Source organism: Tigriopus californicus, chromosome 12 (genome assembly GCF_007210705.1).
Source record: "Tigriopus californicus strain San Diego chromosome 12, Tcal_SD_v2.1, whole genome shotgun sequence".
NCBI lineage: Eukaryota > Metazoa > Arthropoda > Copepoda > Harpacticoida > Harpacticidae > Tigriopus > Tigriopus californicus.
Window position 1 is genome coordinate 17,641,016 of NC_081451.1, and position 20,861 is coordinate 17,661,876.

General features: G+C 42.7%; 1 protein-coding gene across 5 annotated transcripts in view; it reads right to left on the reverse strand.

Annotated features, from left to right (window-relative positions):
- Nucleotides 1-3,366: 3,366 nt before the first annotated feature.
- Nucleotides 3,367-20,861, reverse strand: part of LOC131891494 (uncharacterized) — a 38,987-nt gene continuing 21,492 nt past the window's right edge. For 3 of the 5 annotated variants that reach the window (XM_059241091.1, XM_059241088.1, XM_059241089.1), the window contains 11 exons: nt 7,503-7,751; nt 7,176-7,439; nt 6,867-7,100; nt 6,593-6,796; nt 6,180-6,474; nt 5,940-6,022; nt 5,701-5,784; nt 4,656-4,921; nt 4,014-4,204; nt 3,824-3,936; nt 3,367-3,691 (listed from right to left, as the gene is read on the reverse strand). In XM_059241091.1, coding sequence (XP_059097074.1) covers nt 3,477-3,691; nt 3,824-3,936; nt 4,014-4,204; nt 4,656-4,921; nt 5,701-5,784; nt 5,940-6,022; nt 6,180-6,474; nt 6,593-6,796; nt 6,867-7,100; nt 7,176-7,439; nt 7,503-7,751 — 2,198 coding nt within the window. In that variant the 3' untranslated portion in view covers nt 3,367-3,476. Of the gene's footprint in view, nt 3,692-3,823; nt 3,937-4,013; nt 4,205-4,574; nt 4,922-5,700; nt 5,785-5,939; nt 6,023-6,179; nt 6,475-6,592; nt 6,797-6,866; nt 7,101-7,175; nt 7,440-7,502; nt 7,752-15,524; nt 15,744-15,817; nt 19,777-20,861 lie in introns of those variants that run through there. The other 2 variants (XM_059241092.1, XR_009374409.1) reach the window with 2 other exon arrangements.

A 20,861-nucleotide genomic window follows, 5' to 3' on the forward strand; every position in this document is an offset into this window, starting at 1 on the left:
AGCCACATTGGCCATCAAGGGGTTTCTCGGATTGCCGACAATGGATTGTGTCTGCCTCTTCTGTAAATGTGGGCTACATCTGACCACCACTGGGTCTGAACGGCCAAGGGTTGACATTGGGCCGGAACTAGGTCCCAACAGGACATTCAGGAAGGATTAGTCGTCATTTGCCGTCAGGGGGCCGACATTTTGGTAACATTGATCCTTGAGGATGAGATTGCTTATTCCGATTCTCTCCCCCTCTCACAATTATCACGGGAATATCGGTTATTTGGTGACCGAGGATTTTTGCGATTACATTCGATCAATTTCTGGGAATCGTTTCCTCGATAGTGTCGTTAAACCCGACAGCTTTCAGCACCTTACGATGGATTGCGAGTATTAGGCTGGCATTTGGTCGACACCTGACCAACAAACTGACTACACGATGGGCAGTCCAATGCCTTTGTGATTTCCACAAGCTCATAATATACTTTTCTCAAGACATTTTGATAAAAACCGTTCTGGGAGCAATCATTCATCCTGTACATCACTTATCCATATCATATTAGGATGATGTACTCGATTGTGGACGGAACAGCCGTGTTTGTAGTAGCCATGTCCACGAAATGAGACTCACTTTAAAAAAAAAACAACTGCGCCATGTTTGATTTGGAACTTATATCATTGCTTTATTGAGAGAGCGTTAAAGGTTCAGCGTTGGCAACATTAGAATCCCAGGGGAGAAGACGCAACAGTTTCCAAACAGATTTTGAACTGATGCGCTGTATCTATGAGTCTATCAAGAAACAAGTCCCAATTACTTTACAATGTAAGGTGTTGAACACGGCAGTACCTTTATTTTTGAGGTGCTTTAGTCCAACTCGAGACTGGCAGCATGCGAAAGATCAGTGTGTCAAGTACATTTTATTGAGAAATACTACACTAATTCAATTCTAATTACGACAGACACTCTTAACCCTGTGGAATGAGTTGGTTGAATCCATGGTGGATTGGCTTTGTCATAAATCATTCAAAGCTTTACCCTATTATGCAATGCAAACGTGTGACCTGTTTTTAGAAGAGACTCACTCCCTATTGAGAAGGTTTCCAAACAAAGCCCATGTTGGTTGACATTTGGCAGCCAATCAGATCGGTCGAATTTGATGACGTTTACTCAACCTCGCGTATCTATGCCTAGAGCATCTTCAGTTATACCCAAGACTATTTTTGAGACCCCTGATGACCGTCTTATAATCTCCTACCATGGAATGTCACAGGTAGAAGGCCGATTGAATGACCAATCACAACGTTAGGAATTTACCCTCTTCCACAAACTTTGTCCTGCCAACATACGAGTACTTCAAAAAGTTTTGCCAACGCCAACGCCATTTGGTGAAAAATTCACGGCCGTTTAAATCCCCATCAAATCTCATTGAATTGCAATTAAAAAGTGCCAGTGAACGAGTCAATATCAGCATGGCTTTGCAGAGTGAACAGTCACATGTATGTGTGTATGTATGTATTTCGGTCTTTGGGAGTAATGAGGCAATTCATTGTAAATCTGACCAGCCCTGGCCACTATACTTGGTGAAGGAAACTTTTGACCCTCAATATAAGAAGTCTTTTCTTCATGCTGTCCTTGATATTAGTGCTGGCAGCATGCTAAATAAATCTTTAGTATTGTTGCATGTCAAATTCCCATAGGTCTGTCGCGTTCTGGTCTAACCAAAGTCTAATGTAAGTGAGATTTAAAAAAAAAGTGAATAAGATTGATGCTGAATAATGCGGATAAAAGTGACAAAAGAAATCCTCTCACTTGATACGTGGTTAATGATAATGCTTAGATTATTCTAAATTAAGATATTGCAAATATTTGGTTTCTATTTTAGATAAGCAATATGTCAAACGGCAAATTTATTGTTTCACTAACAGTCCCAAAAGTGATTGGCATAAATCTAACTGCTTCTTAAATCTTTGTTAAAATCAGGATTTGATTAACCCACAGTACGACCAAAGAAGTTTGGCAAGCAAATGCACAAGGCAAAAAAAGACCCCATTTTGATGGGATAAAGAGGACCCTAAGTTGTTCATCAAATGAAATGTGTAAAATTGTGTTTTGTGTCGATCTTGTTCTAAGGGTAAGATATCAAGTATCAGGTTCAATTCCTAGCGCAGGCATTGACTATTTATCGGCCTTCCAAGCTTGAGATGGCATGTTTTGACATTTTGGGATTGCATGATATAGCTCAGAGATAGTATTCAGTACGTCTTGCTTGATCTAACTCTTGTGACCGCGTGAAAAGACGTTTTAAGGTGAATTTTGGCCTCAATTTGGAAGAATGTCAAAGCATGTACTATTGAAAAACTGAATAGTTTACCCAGACGCAATCAAAATAAGTGCTCACGAAACCACCTGGCGTATCTCATCTGCAGGAGTTTTAGCTTTGAAGGTTTTGGCAAAGCTTTTACCTTTTCTTATATGATAATTATACTGTTTAGTGACTTATGTTTTTTTATTGTTTGATACGAAGTCAGATGGCAGCTCTCTCACTCGGCCTGCCATCTGATTTCGAGTGTTTCAATTGAGGGACATTCCCGCTTCGGCGTCACAGGCAACTGTTTAGTGACTTTTGAATTGACGCCACAAGAATTGTCAAAAAACCTTCCAAAAACGACTGTTATTTCTTAAAGGTTATCACTAGAGCGGGTAAAAATATCTAATTTCAATAAAAAGTATTTTTTACAAAATATTTTGGCCATTTCCTCAAAAAGTAAATGTTTTGACATTTTCAATCCCCTGTGTAATATTTTGCACATTTCTATCATGTTTTGGCGATTCAAGGAATCAAAGACATGAATGCTAAAATCGAAGAACTCCCAATCGACATCAACATTGGAGGATCCCGCGAAGGAAGAGCATGAGCACGAAGCAATTAGGTGTGAAAGAGCAAATCTCTCCAATGACCAATTATTGCGTCCTGCAAAATCTCTGCCATGACTGCCTAAAGCAGAAATTTGTGCTTATTGAATAAAAGTACCATTACAACATACATGCATATTATATTATGATAGAATGAACAAGCTGACAAGAACGAAGACCTGGAGCAAGAGGGGAGCTTTTACGTTGTAACAATGGATACGTCAAGGCCTTGGAGGTGGCAAACTAGAACCTCTACATTTTTTTATTAGACATGTGGTCATGGCTAATGGGCAAATGATTCCTAGACAATAAGCATGCACCTCGATTTGTGATCCAAGTTATAACATTTCCATACCTTTTTATGTTTGTCGTCTGAGGACATCGCAAATATCAAAAGCTCTCACCACTCTGCTCTAGTTGGCCACTAGAAACGTAAAGCATGTTGATTAACCGACACGAAGATGTGAAAAAATTAAGTCCGTTGTTCTTGTTATTTCGATTTCAAGCCAAAATTTCGGCCAATATACTTTTCACTGTTTTGAAATTTCGTTAAAGACAAAAAATAGCTCTTGCTTTAGCAATCCTTAAGCACAAATAGTTGAACATATTTGACGTTGATTCCATTGCCCAAGTTGTTCTTGGGCCCAGGCATTGCGTCGCCATTTGTGGGTTGCGTTGCTCCGAGGGCGGACCATAGGCCATCTGCAGGGTCACCACCTATCATTTGCGATTCGGGACCGGAACGAGCCTGAAGGCCAATAAACTTCTCGGGAAACCTTACAGCAATTCCTTAAAATGATTTCCGTAAATTAATTGACTGCTATAGTAAGTACAAACAATGCAGAAAGGTATTAGAAAGAAGTTATCTTTTGAGGTTGCAAAGATTTTTTTTAAAACTCAAAAGGAATTAACAGAGCTCACCTCGATAATCTTGGACACCGCTGGTAGCTAAGGGACCACTGCTTTGCCACCATTCATTATAATACCCCAACTCAGGCCAAACCATTCGAAAATGAAAATCTCCCGTACAAGACCTGGAGTGAATATGAATACTCTTGCAATCAATCATTACATTCATAATCCGAAGCAAGAATATTGTAACTGGCATTACTTAAAGCTATCCACTTGATCCATGGCGGAGTAAAGCTGATCATCAGGATTGCCAACCAAGTTCTGACCCTTGGAAAACCATTGGGAAATTCCTTTTGTGTTATCGTGGTTTAAAATCAGGATCCAATCCATGGTTTGAGGCATACACGTCCAGAGAAGACGAGTGGGTAACTTGGCCTGTCCAGAGGCGTACTATAACACCAAAAAGGGAACAAAAATACGAAAGTAATATGGTGGCTTCCTTAATTGGCATTGGGTAAACTTCTGACACCAATGATCAATAATAAACATTGCAGCACCTCGGCATAAGAAATTGTTCAAGTTTTTGTTCATTTGTGGTTTTCTTTGGAAATGAGTCGACTGGTATTTATAGCTGTTAAAAACAATGTCAGAAATAGTATTGACTCCTTTGAACACTTTTGGCTTTATCAAACAAATTAAATTTAAAGGGATCGTTTCATCACAAGAAGACGTCGGGGCGTTCTCCATTGGGAAGATGCTTTGAGTCTTCCCTTCTCTGTTCACATTCATTGAATTCATTGCCAAGATCACACAATTTTACCTCAAATCATTCACTTTTCGAAGAATTATTGTGTTTTGGTTACAAAAATTGACTTAAAGGATATTGTCACCACTCATGTACCGCGATATCTGGCATATCGAAGCGATTTTTTGAGTTGGTTATGACGTTGAAGAGAGCATTGTACGACGTTCCCGATTGTTCCGTTCCGTTGATCCACAAAGGCAAGAAATAAGCCAGTCCTGTTTTGTAGGTGAGCACACTGTTGGTTCCAACACCACCAGTGTATGTTTTGTTGGTTATTACTCTTATCATTCGAGTCCCGGTTCCGCTTGGAGAGCCATTGCCGTCAAATTCGAAAAACTGAATGTTCATGGGTGGAACACCGTCTAGTTGAAAGAAATGTTTCATGAGTTCCGAAGTCTTAAACAGTAAATCTAGCCCACTTTGGCGCCAGTTTTGATTTTTGATCTGTTTCTATCAAATTGGATAGTACTTTGGCAAATTAATATTGGGTTGGTGGACGCGGGCGATCAAGTAGGTAATAGCTGCTATTTTTGTGGCTTACCTCTTCACCGCTTGTCTGCTTAACCCCTTCCAAGAACCAATTATATTCTACGTCGACCGAAATTCTCAACTCAAATTGGTTGAGGCATAAGACAAAGCGATCAAGCGGTCAAGCGGTCAAAGGGATAAGCCACAAAAATATTAGCTAATGTGTTGAAGATCAGAGGTTGACCAGTTAGGATTTTGCTCATGAATTTCAAATGGCTTTTGGGGCATGTGATGTCTTTTGAAACTGCCAAAAGGAAAGATGAGTGCAAAAACACGATTGATTGAATGCGTGAGTGAACATACGCTAATTTGTGACTATATGAACAAACTATTGACAGGACGTGCTGAAACAAAAGTGCCACCAAGTTGTCATTTTTTTTTTCAACTATGAAAAGTTTTATATGGACAAATTGCAAAAACAATCAGTCACTAATACACGCCTTTGTAAAGTATGCTTTGAAGAATTATTTCAAAGGTTAGGATGATTTGAGGTTAGGCCAAAGACAATGAAGGCCATAATTGCCAGTTCTTTGCTTTGATATATACGAGTAGACGGAAGAACGCCAAAAGTTTGACATGGAGAGCCCATATAAACAAAGAAGAATCTAATTACCCTCGTGAGTGCCTCCTGTATGAAAAATTGATACGGGTTTGTCACCAGCCGCCTCTTTCTTGCCGCAATAACCTTGAGTTACACCTGAAAAGTATTAAAATACAAAAATGAATGTTTACTCCAGGCGCAATCTAGTTTGATATTTTTGTTTTCGACTCTGATTTTTTTGGAGAAAGAAAAAGGTAATGGCCAAAAACTCCAAAAATACGTGAGACGAAGTTTTTTCCTTTAAAACTTACTTCCCCGCAGTCTGAGTTCATCTTTTATCATAGAGTTTGCATAATCGAGTGCATACACATTGCTCGAGGGAATTGCCGTGTCCCTAAAATAGAGAAAAAATAAAACTGATTGTATCGTACTAACTATATTACTTTTCCGAAGTGGATTACCCTTGTAAAAAAGAAGGTATGTTAATGAGCAAAATTTGAAAGATCTGTTCACGTTCAACTAACACAGAAAAGATACATTGTCTTTCTTACGACCATCCTCCCATGATGTAGAACGTCTGAGCATGCTCTACGACACACATGTCTTTGATCTCCAGGAGGTTTTGATCGGTCACCACCACCTCCAACCAGGAACCCACGGTTGCATTCTTGATGTATCGATAGACCTTGGCGTTGCAATTGCTACCATCCTTGTCACAACCCCCAAACAAGTAGATGTCTCCGTCTTCAGTCACGGGCATGGCAAAGCCTTCCATAGTCATTGGAAGCTCCGCTGCGGGTTCCCATGCCCGTTCTTGAGCTGTCACATCGAGCTTGTAACACCGCACTGTGAACAAATTAAAAATAATCAAGACTATAGACTCTTTGCTCTACAGTGCTTCGTTGCGTTTTGATGCATTTGTATTGCCAATGTCACGGAGGATCTTTCAAAGCACATTTTGTACCGTCATCAAACTCGAGTCCTCCGCAAGTGAGCAGGATTGGATGCGAAAAAGCCGTCACTTGTCCGCGGTTTTCGGTCTGATTCCACGTATTTGGCAGACCTGTGTTTACACACGCCTTTTGATCCCTCAACGCGACCTCATGTCCAAGGGTGAATGGAATATCAGTAGCATTGACAGGTCTCGTATTGAGGGTGTAGGCCACCTCTTGAATAACATTAGTATCGCATTGATCAGCTTCAATCAAGTCTTGATTCTGAATTCTTGTACCTTTTACCTTCATAGCCAAAAAGAGCTGACGAGGGTGTCTGAAGAAGCACGTCTGAAGTGTCCACATTCCAATCGCCCAAGTAACAATTGGAGCCATCCAAGCTGTATAAGGAGCAACCCCGAGGCGACAACACGCAAATCAGTTCACATTCTGTCACTGATTTGACCTCTTCTCTTTTTAGAAAAATCTTGTTTTTCCAATCCGGGATCGTTTCAACAACCTCAAACATCAAATGAGAATCTGTAATTCCCAAATTTGGAGGAATTTGAAATTTATGCGCTACAACGAATAATTAAATAACTAGTCAAGAAATACCGTATGCTTGGGATAAATAGACATTGGTGTGCACTGGAGGGTTGATGTTCCACCCTGTTACATGTTCCCAAGCTCCAAGTCTACAGTTTTCGCCGATTAAGGAGAAAAACATGCATGGTTTTCCAAAGTCAATGAGAGCACAAATAACCGAGCACATTTGTATGGAGGTCACATTCTTAAAAGACTTAAACGAAAACTGACTCCAAGTTGAGGAGAGGCTGGTCTCCTTGTCGTAATTGGAGATATTCATGAGAGCCACTTCATCTGAAATTGGCTAGTTGAGGAACGCGTGCAAGAGATCGCATTTGGAGGTCCTTTGTTACCTACCTTTGCGGATATAGATAAACCCATCGCCATCACTCATGGTGGCATTGGCTGAAATCTTGGGCTCGAGACTTCCAAGCCCACACTCCGTTCCTTCAACTTTGATAAAATGACAATAAGGTGTGAAGATGCAGGCGATCCAACACGCTTCCAGACTCAATTCCTCAATGGTTACGACATAATGGACAAACTTATCCATCTGCTCAAAACCTCCGTATAAAGCTGGGATGATCTGATCCAAACCGGGAGCATCTAGAGATATGCATTTCATGTCGCTACTTTCTTAACATTAGGTTTAATCAAGAAATAAGACTGGAAAAGGGCAAAACTGGATCATTGAGTTTGAAGAGAAGACCGAGGGGGTGCTGAGCTTCTCTGCAAGTCTGATGGGTTGAAAGGCAAATGAGCCTAAGGTCTTGGCCATTTAAACTTTTGAAATCCGAATTTGACTCAGCTACATACAAGCGGAAAAAGTGAAAACCATTAAATAAGCAGTTGATTATGTGATGCGTAGAGGGTCAGCATGTAGTTTACATTTTGGGAGTACATATTTGCATATTGTCTACTTTTATAAACCTAGTCTTTGATGAAATATTCAAAATGAGGCTAAATCTTGAAATGGTGTTTTCTTAAAGATTTAGAAATGGAAATTATTGAACGCTTCCATTTGGTTTCGTTTTTTGGTGCCAATTTCAAAGGATAGAGAAACAAAGGAAAGTTCGCAGTTCAACCACCAGCTTTTTCAGATAATCTTTAATTAAGCCAAAATGATGTATTTATAATAATGAATAACTGTATTGCGACTCTTGGTCATGTCAGATTGTAAAATGTATAAAACTGTATGTATAAATATCATATACAAAAATCGATTAATAAAATAATAAAATGGTCAAGACTGATAAAATAGTTGACTAGAGTATGGTATCACAGTAAGTTTGACTAGGATTGGTTCAGTGCACATGAAAAAAGGTAAGAGGGAAATTGCAGATAGTACATAAACAGGTGGGGAGAGGTAAATGATGAAAGTCTTGGTTATTGCAGTAGAGTGGGTGGGTCAGATTGAACAGATCTTTCGTCAGCTCCCGTCGTTGATGGCATTGGGTCGGGAGCCGGACAAAGGTACGTGAGCGCCAATACTCCGAAGGGATGTCGGGCCAAGGACAATAAGGTGTTATTAAGTCCTTGACCGGGAAGGACAACTTGTGTCCGGACATCACCTCCGGAAAGGTCAGGTTCCCAACACTGTTGGACACTAACCTGGCCAGCCCGATGGTGAGTGGCTCGGTTTCGTATAGAAAATGCGTCCATGCATTATTGGCATATTGGGGCACGCACAGGTATCGTTTGAGGAACTTGGAGAAGGTGGCATCGGCGGATTTGAGGGCGGATTGGGCGGAGTTGGGAAGCCAAAGGTGAAGGCCATAAAGGAAAATTGGAGAGATGTAGGTTCGGAAGAGTTGAAGAACGATTGGAAGGGGGAGATTCTTGAGAGGAAGTCTATTGTGCATGTATCCGATCCTGGCCTTGGCTTTTACTATTGATGATTTGAGATGGTTGGTAAAGGAGAGTTGAGTAGAGAATGTGAAACCGACATAATTAAAATTATTGACGATTTCAACCGGACTATGGTGGATATGGAAGGAGGTGGGAGGCAGACGACCTTTCTGGAAAACCATGGCCTTCGTCTTGATGTTATTGACTTGAAGGCCGTTGCATTGAAACCATTGAGAGGCTTATCGCACAACAACTTTCGAAGGACGGAAGCCAACGTTAGCAAGTCATTTCCAGGAACAGTACAGAGCCTACCAGCTTTGAGGCTGGCAGTAGGTGTTTTCAGTAAATAGTTTTGGCCTAGAGCAGCCAATTTGACTCATTTTTTTAACTGAAAGGGAGTTCATTGAAGAGCCTAAATCCAGAATATAGCGTAACTAGAGGAATTTTCTGAGAGACAATGCATGCTTTTTCTTGTAATACTTTCTCCGTCCACCCTGTATAAAGAAGAAATATATCAAATGTTACAACTGTTTTTCTCTTTTGGAATGACGGCTCACCGAAGCAAATTTGCCAGTGCATAACCAACAAAAATAATAGATTATCGGCTGCCAGTTAAATTCAAGCTCAAAAAGTCACAACTAATTCTTCATCACAAGGGTCTACACTTCAAAAGTAATCTCAGCCCCTTTCAATCCTGTGTTGAAGACTTATTAACCGCTAATGGTGTTTTCCGCTTAGCGCTTATTTTCACGGAACATTGCTGATGAGACAACGTGTTCTTGACCATACTGAAGGCTATTCAAGAAACATCGTGATAGAATTCAAACGACATGCTTAGAGATTTTACTGTTTTTACAGAGGAAAGTCCTTGGATTTTTTTCCAATCCCCAAGAAGTGCGTTTCCAAATGTTTTGTCTTTCCTTTTTTGCCGTCGCTGGCCATGACACCCTTACATATTTTCCCTTTCAAGACGACCGTTTCTGTATGATGCATCCTCTTTATGAACCCAAGAGAGTGCTTACAATACATGGAATGATAACCCCATGTCTACGCTCCGATTTATCACTTGGACACTTCCTTTGATTTACACAATTCTGTTGGAATGTTCCGACATTTCACTGACTCGCGCAATCTCTAATCCGGTTACACACAGCACAGACGACACGAGACAAATGAAACGGACTTCAACATATCGTTCAACTTTATCGGGTCTGATTACTTCGTTTCCTATTTCATCATCTCACATGTCGCAATCTATACGTATAGGTAAAAGGACCAATCCACCATCCCCTTCCTAACCAACGCGGTACCACGCCCACTCTGAGAGGATGGAACGACCCTCTCCGAGATCACGCCAGGACCTCTGGACCACCGGAAGAGCCAGGTAGCTCTCCAGACGGCGCTGCCAGTCCGTGTTGGCCACGCCCTGCAATAGGCACGTCGAGGCTCGTCTGTCTTTAAGCCGTAGACCACTTAACCCGCAAATTGTTACCCCTAAAAACATCAAAAGCTCATCCAATTAATTACCACAATCGTCAAAACAGTTTTGACAAAATCACGGACATCCGCAAAGCTATTGACCGGCTTTGTCAATTCTATTTTCGTGATACAGAGACTATCAGTGTTTTGGCCCTGGCGAGCTCGCATATCGAGTGATTGAAGACCTCAAGGGTCAGCTTTGCTCCCTGGATGAAAAATATTACGAAATGGTCGATGTTGAGAGTCGATCAGAATATTCAAATATGTCCCGCTTCTTCGCACTCTTGCTCACCTCCTATATGTACTTTGCTCTCCAATTTCCTTTCCATGTCTCGTGAACCACAGTTAAATAAAGCTCATGTGTGTGAACGGTGTTTTCGTTTTATACAACATGGCGCAGACGGCATTTTTTGAACCTACGTTAGGCCGTAGTTTATTTTCGTTGTGATCTGATGACAGCATTCCCAGTTCACTATCTGCCTTGTGATTTGTATCCTTATTCATGATGCCTCCCAAAAAGGAAGACTCTCCGCTCGTCTCTGAACACAAAAGCCGTGCCCAACTTTTCACTCGGGCCGACCTTTCCGTGCTTCGTCTGGATCATAAAGTTTCAGAGTTGACCTCGAAGCCTTTCACAGAGGTTTCGAATGGTGTTATCACTGCAGTCGAAATGAGTGTTATCGACACCAAAGAGTCAGTTTCACGCTATTTCACATCAGTACTGAATTGTCTCGATTTGGAAGATGTTCCAGAGGTTGCCCGCCAACAAGATACGCATTTTCTGCAGTGGTCTTCTTTGGACGAACTTTTGGATAAATCGCAGACCAAAGTTCGCATATATCGTGCAGATTTTGACTCACGTTCAATCCTTACTCAATCTGATGCGCTATCATCAATGCCAAACAACTCTGCTCCAAGGGTCAACACTTCCCTCAAGCCGTCCGACTTAGATATTTCATGCTCTCTTCCAGACTTTCGAATATGGAAAAAGAAGTTTCACGATTATTACAACTCGAACAAAATGGACTCTTTAGATTTATCGGATCAACGTGCGTATCTTCGCAATTGTCTGACTGTCGACACAATTAATACTCTCGAACAATTTTGCAATGTTTCCGATTCGATGTCAGTTTTGGATGTCATAAACGCTCTGGAAGCACACTTAATATCAAAAGTGAGCATCATCAAGCGACGTTACGATTTTCATCGTTGCATTCAGCACCACGGTGAGAACTTCAGTGATTTTTTTGTGAGATTGAAGTTGCTTGGTAGTGTGGCTGAACTTGATAGTATCAGCTATGAAGACCAATTGGCCACTCGGGTCGTCCTTGCCATTGCCGATAAGGAATTACAACAAGAGATTTTGCAAATGGAGAATCCGAGTTTAGACCAAATCAAAAAGAAGTGTCAATCCTGGGAGTCCGGGGGAACGAATCAAAAAGCAATTACAAACCCCGGATTGTCTTATGCAAACAAAATAAGTGGCCAATCGACATCTTTCCGTGGCCGTTCTACATCTCGTTCGGGCGTTAAGTCGTTCACAAAACGAGACCCCTCCTTGGCCAAATGCGAATTTTGTGGATATCGACAACATGATCGAGGGAATTGTCCTGCTCGGAGCAGATTTTGCAATTTTTGCAAGGCCAAGGGTCATTTCGATTACGTCTGTAAGAAAAAGCATTCTCGCTCTTCTTCATCGTCTCACGTATCTGGTGCCAATGCAATCCAGACCAATACAGTTGTGTTAAGTCGGTTTTTGGTTGATTCGTACCAATTGACCCCAAAAGCTCGAGTGACTATATCTGGTGATACAGGTTCTTCATTCGAATATTCGGTTCTCCCCGATACTGGAGCAACTGATCCGGTTGTTTCAACATTGCTCCTTAAAGACCATGGTATTGTGATTGACCCTCGTTCTAAAAAGCGCATTCTAGCTGCAAATGGGACAGTTTTGAAATGTCATGGCTCTGTTGATCTTCAAATCACGTGGTTAGATAAGACCACTACGATAACTGCTTATGCTACGCCTGACATTAGTGAGTTTTTACTACCGTGGCAAGCCCTCATTGAGCTCGATATTATTCCCTGGTCATTCCCGTACTCGCTTGAAGCGGCAGCCAAACTTGGAATGAAGCCTCTCGGATCTTCCAGAACTATTAATAAGGTTGTCTCATTCAATGATGCACGGGCGGATATTATTGCCATTAAGAAAACCTTCGTTGACAATTATAAGGACGTGTTTGATTCTGTTACGTCGTTTAGAGCGATGTCAGGACTCCCGATGGAAATCCACCTCAAGGACATTGAAAATGCCAAACCCGTCCATGTTACGACTGCCCGCCCGGTTCCTATCGCTTTTCGTGAGAAAGCAAAAGAGGAGCTGGCATATATGATCAAGATGGGTATCATTGAGGATGCGGAGGGCCCGACGGAATGGTCCTCTCCATTTCACGTCGTTCCAAAAAACAACGGTGGGGTGCGTCTGGTAGTGGACTTTAAAGGTCTTAACAAGCATGTTCAACGACCGATTCACCCTTTTCCTTCACCCTCGGACGTGGCCAATTCGATTCCTCCCACGTCCAAATGGTTCGCTACACTTGACGCTACTAAAGGTTACTGGCAGATTCCCATCGCTGAGAAAAGTCGGAAATATACTACTTTTCTCACTCCGTGGGGTCGCAAGCGTTTCTGTCGGGCTCCAATGGGACTTTCATGCTCCGGGGACGAATATTGCAAACGTGGTGACAAAGCGCTTGAAGGTCTCGCCAATATAAGAAAGATCGTTGACGACATTATTTGTTTTGCTGACAATCTCGATCAACTTAAAGCTACCATCCGGTCGGTTTTATTGCGATGTCGTGAACATGGTATCACACTATCTGAGGACAAATTTGTCATTGATCGTGAGGTCAAATTTGCTGGGTACGTTATTGGAGAATTCGGTGTCAAAGCGGACCCTAAAAAGTTGGAGGCAATCGCCAAATTTCCACCTCCAACTAATCGTTCTGAACTTCGAAGTTTCTTCGGACTTCTTAACCAGCTCTCAGCATTCGCTCCTGGAATGAAAATGACTTTGGCACCTCTCCGTGGACTCCTGTCAGAGAAAAGCGCGTGGCAATGGTTGGATATTCATGACAAAGCTTTCGAAAGAGCCAAGAAGACCTTGGTACTGCCTCCAATCTTGGCACATTTTGATCCTTCCTTGGATACTGCTCTTCTCACAGATGCCTCCAAATTACACGGCATCGGATTCGTCCTGCTGCAGAACCATGGAACAGAGGACCAACCCCTTTGGAAGCTTATACAAGCAGGCTCACGTTTTATTTCGGGCACCGAGAGCCGCTATTCTGTGTGCGAGCTCGAATTACTGGCGATTCAACAAGCTGTAGAAGATTGCCGATTCTACCTTCTTGGTCTTCCTCACTTTAAGATCATCACAGATCATCGCCCTCTCGTTTCTATTTGCAATGGTACTTCTCTGGATGCTTTGGACAATCGTCGCCTTCAAAGAATATTGGAAAAATTGATGCCCTATGTATTTACTGTCGTTTGGAAAAAGGGTCGTGACCATTGCATTGCGGACGCGCTCAGCCGAGCCCCCGTTTCTCAACCTACACAAGAAGAAGATGATCTCGATCTCAGAGTTCAAAACGTTCTTTGTTTTCAACTGACCTCTGATGGTGAGCAATCTGGTGATCTTGCTTTGGATTTCATCAGAGATGCTGCCCATAGAGATAGCGCCTATCAGGAGATCATATCGACACTCATACAAGGCAAAGAGATAAAACAGTTACCGCAAAGCCACCCTGCTCGACCATTCATGAAGGATTGGGATTCCATTTCTGTTTGTGATGGGCTCCTGATATTAAATGGTTGTCGCGTCATCATTCCTCGAGAAGCACGTCAAGAAATTCTTACCCGTCTTCATTCGCCTCATCAAGGTATTACTCGAACTCGTGCTCGTGCCCGCGAACTTTTTGCCTGGCCCGGTATGTCAAACGATATCTCCCAACTTGTTTCTGCGTGTGAAGCATGTCAACTATACAGACCCACTCAATGTAAGGAACCTCTTCAAACCGATCCAGCTCCCATTCGTCCATTTCAATCTTGTAGTGCGGATCTCTTTGAGTATGGTGGAAAACAGTTCATGGTTTATGTGGACCGCTTCTCCAAATGGCCTTGCATTGCTATGTTCAACAAAGCTCCCAACACTTCAGAAGTGGTAAGAGCACTCCGCGGATTTTTTCGCGATTTCGGTATTCCTACCATATTTCGCAGTGACGGTGGTCCTCAATTTGCATCAAGAGAATTTCGTGAATTTTGTGATTCTCTCTCCATCCGTACTCAAACGTCTTCTCCCTATTACGCTCAATCTAACGGACATGCCGAGGCTACTGTTAAATCACTCAAGGCTCTTGTCAAGCGCTATTGGAAGGACGATCGTCTTGACGTGGAGGCCTTTGATTTTGCACTTCTAGAACTACGAAACACACCTCTCAAAGACGGTAAATCACCGGCTCAATGGCTGTTTGGTCGTCCGATCCGGACCCGAACACCCGCGTCGGAGTCATTCTATTCGATCATGTCCGGATCGGAGGCGCGGGAAGCACAAAACAAACGAAATCTTCAAAATGATAAGGCAAAGTATGAATACGATAAATCGTCTCGAAACTTGTCACCTCTTTCAGTGGGTACCTCTGTTTGGATTCAAAACCCAATCAATCGCCTTTGGGATAGAATTGGAGTGATTGAAGGCATCCGAAACACCGACCGTTCCTTTATCGTCAATATTCCTGGAGGGAGGACGTATGTCCGGAATCGTAGATTTCTGAGACCGGTCGCAAAAATACATGACTCAACGGACTGTGTTCAGATGCTTAAGCAAGACATTCCAAATCAACCTCTTCGAAGAAGTGCTCGTTCCAAATCAACGCCTCAGCGTTTTGGGTCTTGAATATATGATCTAATTTTAGTATTTAATTTCAGAGGGGGAATTGTTGAGAGTCGATCAGAATATTCAAATATGTCCCGCTTCTTCGCACTCTTGCTCACCTCCTATACTTTGCTCTCCAATTTCCTTTCCATGTCTCGTGAACCACAGTTAAATAAAGCTCATGTGTGTGAACGGTGTTTTCGTTTTATACAACAGTCGAAGTAATCCAAGCATAGCATTCGGGAGATGAAGAAGCTCGAACTTGAACACAAGTCCGCCTTACGCGCAGCCTGCGTGGGAATTTCAACCCGACCTGTTCCTGGTCACAAATACTCCACCTGAAATGAAAGATTAGATCAGGTCATTTAAATCTTATTACAGCGCTTCTAACATGGCTTTGTTGACTACTCACGAGAAACATCATCTTTTCTTCAAGTTCATGGAGGCAGCCATCCCTACGCCCCTTTGTCAGGAAATCAAATTGGACGTGGGCATTGAAACATGCTCTACTGCCTTGGAGAATCATTTCCGCAAACTTTGTCCACTTTTCCAACGCCGGTTCCAGTGGTTCAAGATGGCAAAACTCAAAAGCATGCTTATGACCACTTATATCACACATGTCAGGAGAAGGAGTGTTGAGGCCGAAATTGGACAGATGACAGTGGATGATTGGAATCTTTTCAACATAATGCATTCAGCACGGGACAATGAGAGGATGTTCTTTGAACTACAACAACAACTCCAAACCCAACAATTGAAAGCGTCATCACCAAGGCTACTTCCATTGAGAGCACTGCCCAAAATCTGTTCGAGGCAGTGCCTACAGCCTCGGCAAATATACAATGCGTTTGTCCACATTCGTGCAGTCGATCTCCATCTCCAAAATCATCCGCTATACGGGTTGTGACCGCACCTCTTTGTCACAGATGTGGTCGCGGGCAGCACAAAAACTGTTATGTAAAGGCTGTGGAGTGCTTCAAGCGTCGCAAGGTTGGTCATATCCAGCGAGTATGTCGCTCTGCCTCCCGCAAGGACGGTCGCTCTGGCAACACACCGGCAGCTCGAGGCTCTTCTAGTATCTCCAAAATTCTTGCCGTCCCTGACACAGGTGCCAATTGCTCTATATTCCCCGTGACACTTGTCCTGGGAGTTTCTGTCCGACGTTCAAAACAACTCTCTCAACGGCTACAGGCACAGCTGTTTCGAATGACGGCTCATTTATACTTTTCCTACATACTAACTTGGGTCCCCGCACCACTATTGAGCCAATCAAGTCATCAAACCTTGTAGACGTACCCCTCATTGGCCGCAAGGACTTGATTGCCCTTGGTGTTATCCCGGCTTCTTTCCCAAATAGGCCATTTCTTGATATTTACACAACAAAGCTTCCGGAGCCGTTCCTTGAAACTGAGTTGGACTATGAGCGTGACAACAAAATATTGACCCGTGGAGGCATCTTTCGCATATGTGTGAATAACCTTGAAAACTCAACAATTACGCCAGATTATGTCACCCCTACGGTTAAGGAACTTACCAATCGCTTTGAAGATGTCCTCCAATCAGACCTTGGAATTGCTTCCAGCGGAATCAAGGCCCCAAGATGAGGATCGAGCTTGATAGTTTCATCAATGTCAAAACATGCCAAGTCACAACAGAAAAGTTGACACCTCTCCACATGGCCAAACAGGGAGAAAAAATGATCCAAGAACTTGCCAGGGCCGGTGTAATCGTGCCCTGTAATGTACCGACCAAATGGTGCTCTCCTGCACACTTCGTTGTGAAACCAGGGGGCAAGAAAGTGCGGCTCGTAACAGATTATCGACAGCTCAATCGTGCTGTCAAACGACCAATTCATCCCTTCTCCTCAGCACATGACCTCATCCAACGAATCCAACATGGATCAAAATGGTTCTGCAAATTAGATGCAGTATATTGGTACTTTTAGGTCCCTCTTAATGACGGGTGCTCCCTCCTAACTACGTTTCCACTACCAAGAGGCAAGTGGCGCTATGCGGCAGCACCGATGGGCCTCCACGTATCATCTGATGAATTTTGTATCCGAACAGACGCGGCATTAGCCGGCCTACCCTGTTTATTGAAAATTGTGGATGACTTGTGTGTGCAAGCACCAACGTTCAATATTCTCCTCACTCGTCTTGCCATGGTCCTCGAGAGAAGCCGCTCTGCCGGCATCAAATTAAGCCTCAAAAAGATGGCCGTCAGTCAAGAGCTTCAACGGCCGGATTCATTCTCGACCAGCATGGATTGAAATCCGATCCAAAGCCTTCCTAAGCCAATTTCCGTCACCGACCTCCGTTTCAAAATTACGCTCATTCCTTGGCCTAGCAAATCAATTAGGTTCTTTTTTTTTCTCGACTTTGTACATTTACAACGGAAACGCGTTCCTTGCTCAAGAAGACGAATGCTTTTGTTTGGCTCCCCATTCACGAGGAAGAATTTCGCCATGCTAAGAACATCTTGTGCTCTCCCGTTCTTGTCCGCCCCTTTGATCCTTCACTGTCCGTTGAATTGTTAACAGATGACACACGCCTAGGCGGGCTTGGTTATGCCCTCCTCAAATGTGGCACAAATGGTGAGCCACGCCTTATCCAGTGTGGGTCCTGTTCATTAACCTCGGCACAACGCAGCTATGCGACCATTGAGCTTGAGGAGAGAAATGTGACTATCATCTTCGAGGTTTATCCCATTTCCTCTTTAATACTGATCATCGCCCTCTGTTAGGCGTCTTCACCACTTGTCTTTCAAATATGGCAAACGACCATCCACAACGAATACGAGAGCACCTCATGCTATATTCTTTCGAATGACGATGGTCTGCAGGCAAGGAACGTCAAATTGCCGACGCTCTCTGCCGGACTCCCCTTTTCCCCGCTGATGAAGCCTCTGAAATCGTCATTCGCAGTATGAAAATCATTGACCCGAATTTGACAGCCATCTTGGCGCTATCAATGATGAACACACGTATAGCACTTCGCCATATCGTCATCTCAAGAGGTCCCTTGCCAAATAATCTCTCCTCGTATCAGGGACTTCTTGCTTCACTTCACGTCAACTCCGGCCTCATATTTGCTGGCAATCGCCTTGTTGTTCCAAGCCCCCCACGAAAGAACATCATGATACCAAATTGGCAGTTGATAGGAATGGTCAGGATTCCGGTTGTCTGGTAAAGGTCCTAGACCAAATTTATTCCTGGGTTGCTGCGAGTAACATGGCCTTGAATGGAATGAAATTCCGCTCAATGACCTTTGGGTCGACGCCATTAGACACTCCACTATTAGATGATGAAGGTAAGGACATTGAGCAGGTCTCATCCATGAAGGATTTAGGTGTAGTCCTCCAAGATAATGGAAAGTTCGATGAACATATCCAGTTGAAAGTTGGTAAGGCTTTCCAAACATGTGGTTGGATATATCGCACGTTTAAGTCCAGAGATAGTATCACGATGCTAACTCTGTACAAGTCAATTGTTAAGCTGCATCTTGAATATGCCTCTCTCATTTGGCCTCCAATGAGTTCAGCAGGTTTGCAAAAGCTCGAGCAGGTCCAAAGGTGTTTTACTAGGAACATTGAAGATATGAGAGAGCTCTCGTATTGGGAGAGGTTAGAAAAGTGTGTACTGTACAGTGTTCAGGGAAGGTACGAAAGGTATCTGATATTGTACGTTTTCAAAAGCATTCATGAGCTTCGTCCCAACCCAGGATTTTGGGTCAATTGTAGTGACCGTAGTGGCTTAATGTGCGTTTTGAGAGCACCTTCAAGCCCTCGAGAATTCAGGCTAGTTTGAGCAGTGAAGTTCAACTCTCTTCTTTCTCGGGCTCCTTCATTGTACAAATTGCTGCGTTCAAATTATCGTAGGGCTTATGTAGGCGTTGATCCAGTGGCAAGATTTAAGTTAGACTTGGACAAGTTTTTGACTAAAATTCCGGATCAACCTTATATTCAAGGATTAGCCAGATCAGCCAACTCCAATTCGTTGGGCGATCAAATAATATATATAAATAAAAGTCAAGTAAAATGAATAATCTTCTCGTCTTGAACTGCTGGGATTCCAATCCTGGTAGCGGTAAGGAAGTCCGAAAAAAAATATTACATTATTACATATTTCTCACTCTGGAATCTCCAAAACGATTGAGCTTGGGAAACAAATGTATGTTTGGCCAGGAATTACAAACGAAATCAAGGCACGACTATCTTCCTGCTCTTCATGTATTGCCGAACTCCCAACTTAACCAAATGAGCCTCTCCTCAAAGAGCTCTCACTCTCACTCTCTTTGCCAAAGAGCTAATGGCCAAGGTCTCGGTTGATCTCTTTGATCTCGATGGAAGATCATTCATTGTGGCTGTTGATGCATTCAGTGGGTATCCCTTCATTGGTCACCTCCGCTCCACAACCACTGAGGCCGTCTGCCGCCTCCTCCTTGATTGGTTTCAAGAGGTTGGCTAACCACGAGAAATAAAAAGTGACAATGGACCCCTATTTAGAGGCCCGTTTGAAGAATTTTGCAACCGCTATGGCGTCATCCACAAAACATCTTCGTCATATAATCCACAGAGTAATGGATTTGCAGAATCGGCTGCAAAGCCCATGAAGAAACTTTTCAATCTGGATGCTCACCAAACAGATCAAGACTCGCCAAGATTGCCCTCAATCCCAAATGAACCCCGTCGCAGCACTCAAATCAGCCAAAAGACAGTACGATTCTCAACAACCTGTTAATTTCACATGGATAAGATCTCCCATTTGATCAAATATGGTAGTTCAATCGTGGAGATATCAATCCAGATTTCTCCTAATGACGTAATGCCCTTCTTATTAGGAAAAACCAAAAATGACCATGTCAGAATCGAGGAACTTTTCTTCGACAATAGCTTCCATTCATTGAACCAAATTGTAATTCAGAGCTGTTTGGTGGAAGTTTGGAAAATTCTCAATAATAAAAAAAAGGAATAGATAAGTCTTTTCTGCCTGTGGTTGGTCCCCCCACAGCCACTCGAAGTACAGTACGACATGACCTTCAGCCTCCTGCGCGGGGCAATCATTTTATTACTAATGCTGTCAAACTGTATAATGCTCTCCCCGTTGAAGAATCTCGCACTGTCCAAAAAATTAGCTCTTTCAAGTCCGCCATTAATAAGTTGTTGCCTCTTTATCCCCTGTGATATGTTACCTCAATTTTCACGCACCAGTCACTAATCCAAGCCTGAACTGTGTACCATGTGCTAAAGACGACCTCACCTTAAAAAAAGTACTTGTACTTACAAATACATTCAAATCCAATTCAATCAAAGCCAATCCTACAATTTAAGACGGTCATTCAACTACAGCATTTAAACGGCTTTTTATATGTATTTATATCTATTTCTCAGGGCCCTGCACTTCAAATTGGATGACTGACTCATCCTGCATTCACTATTGTTGAGTATTTTATATATAA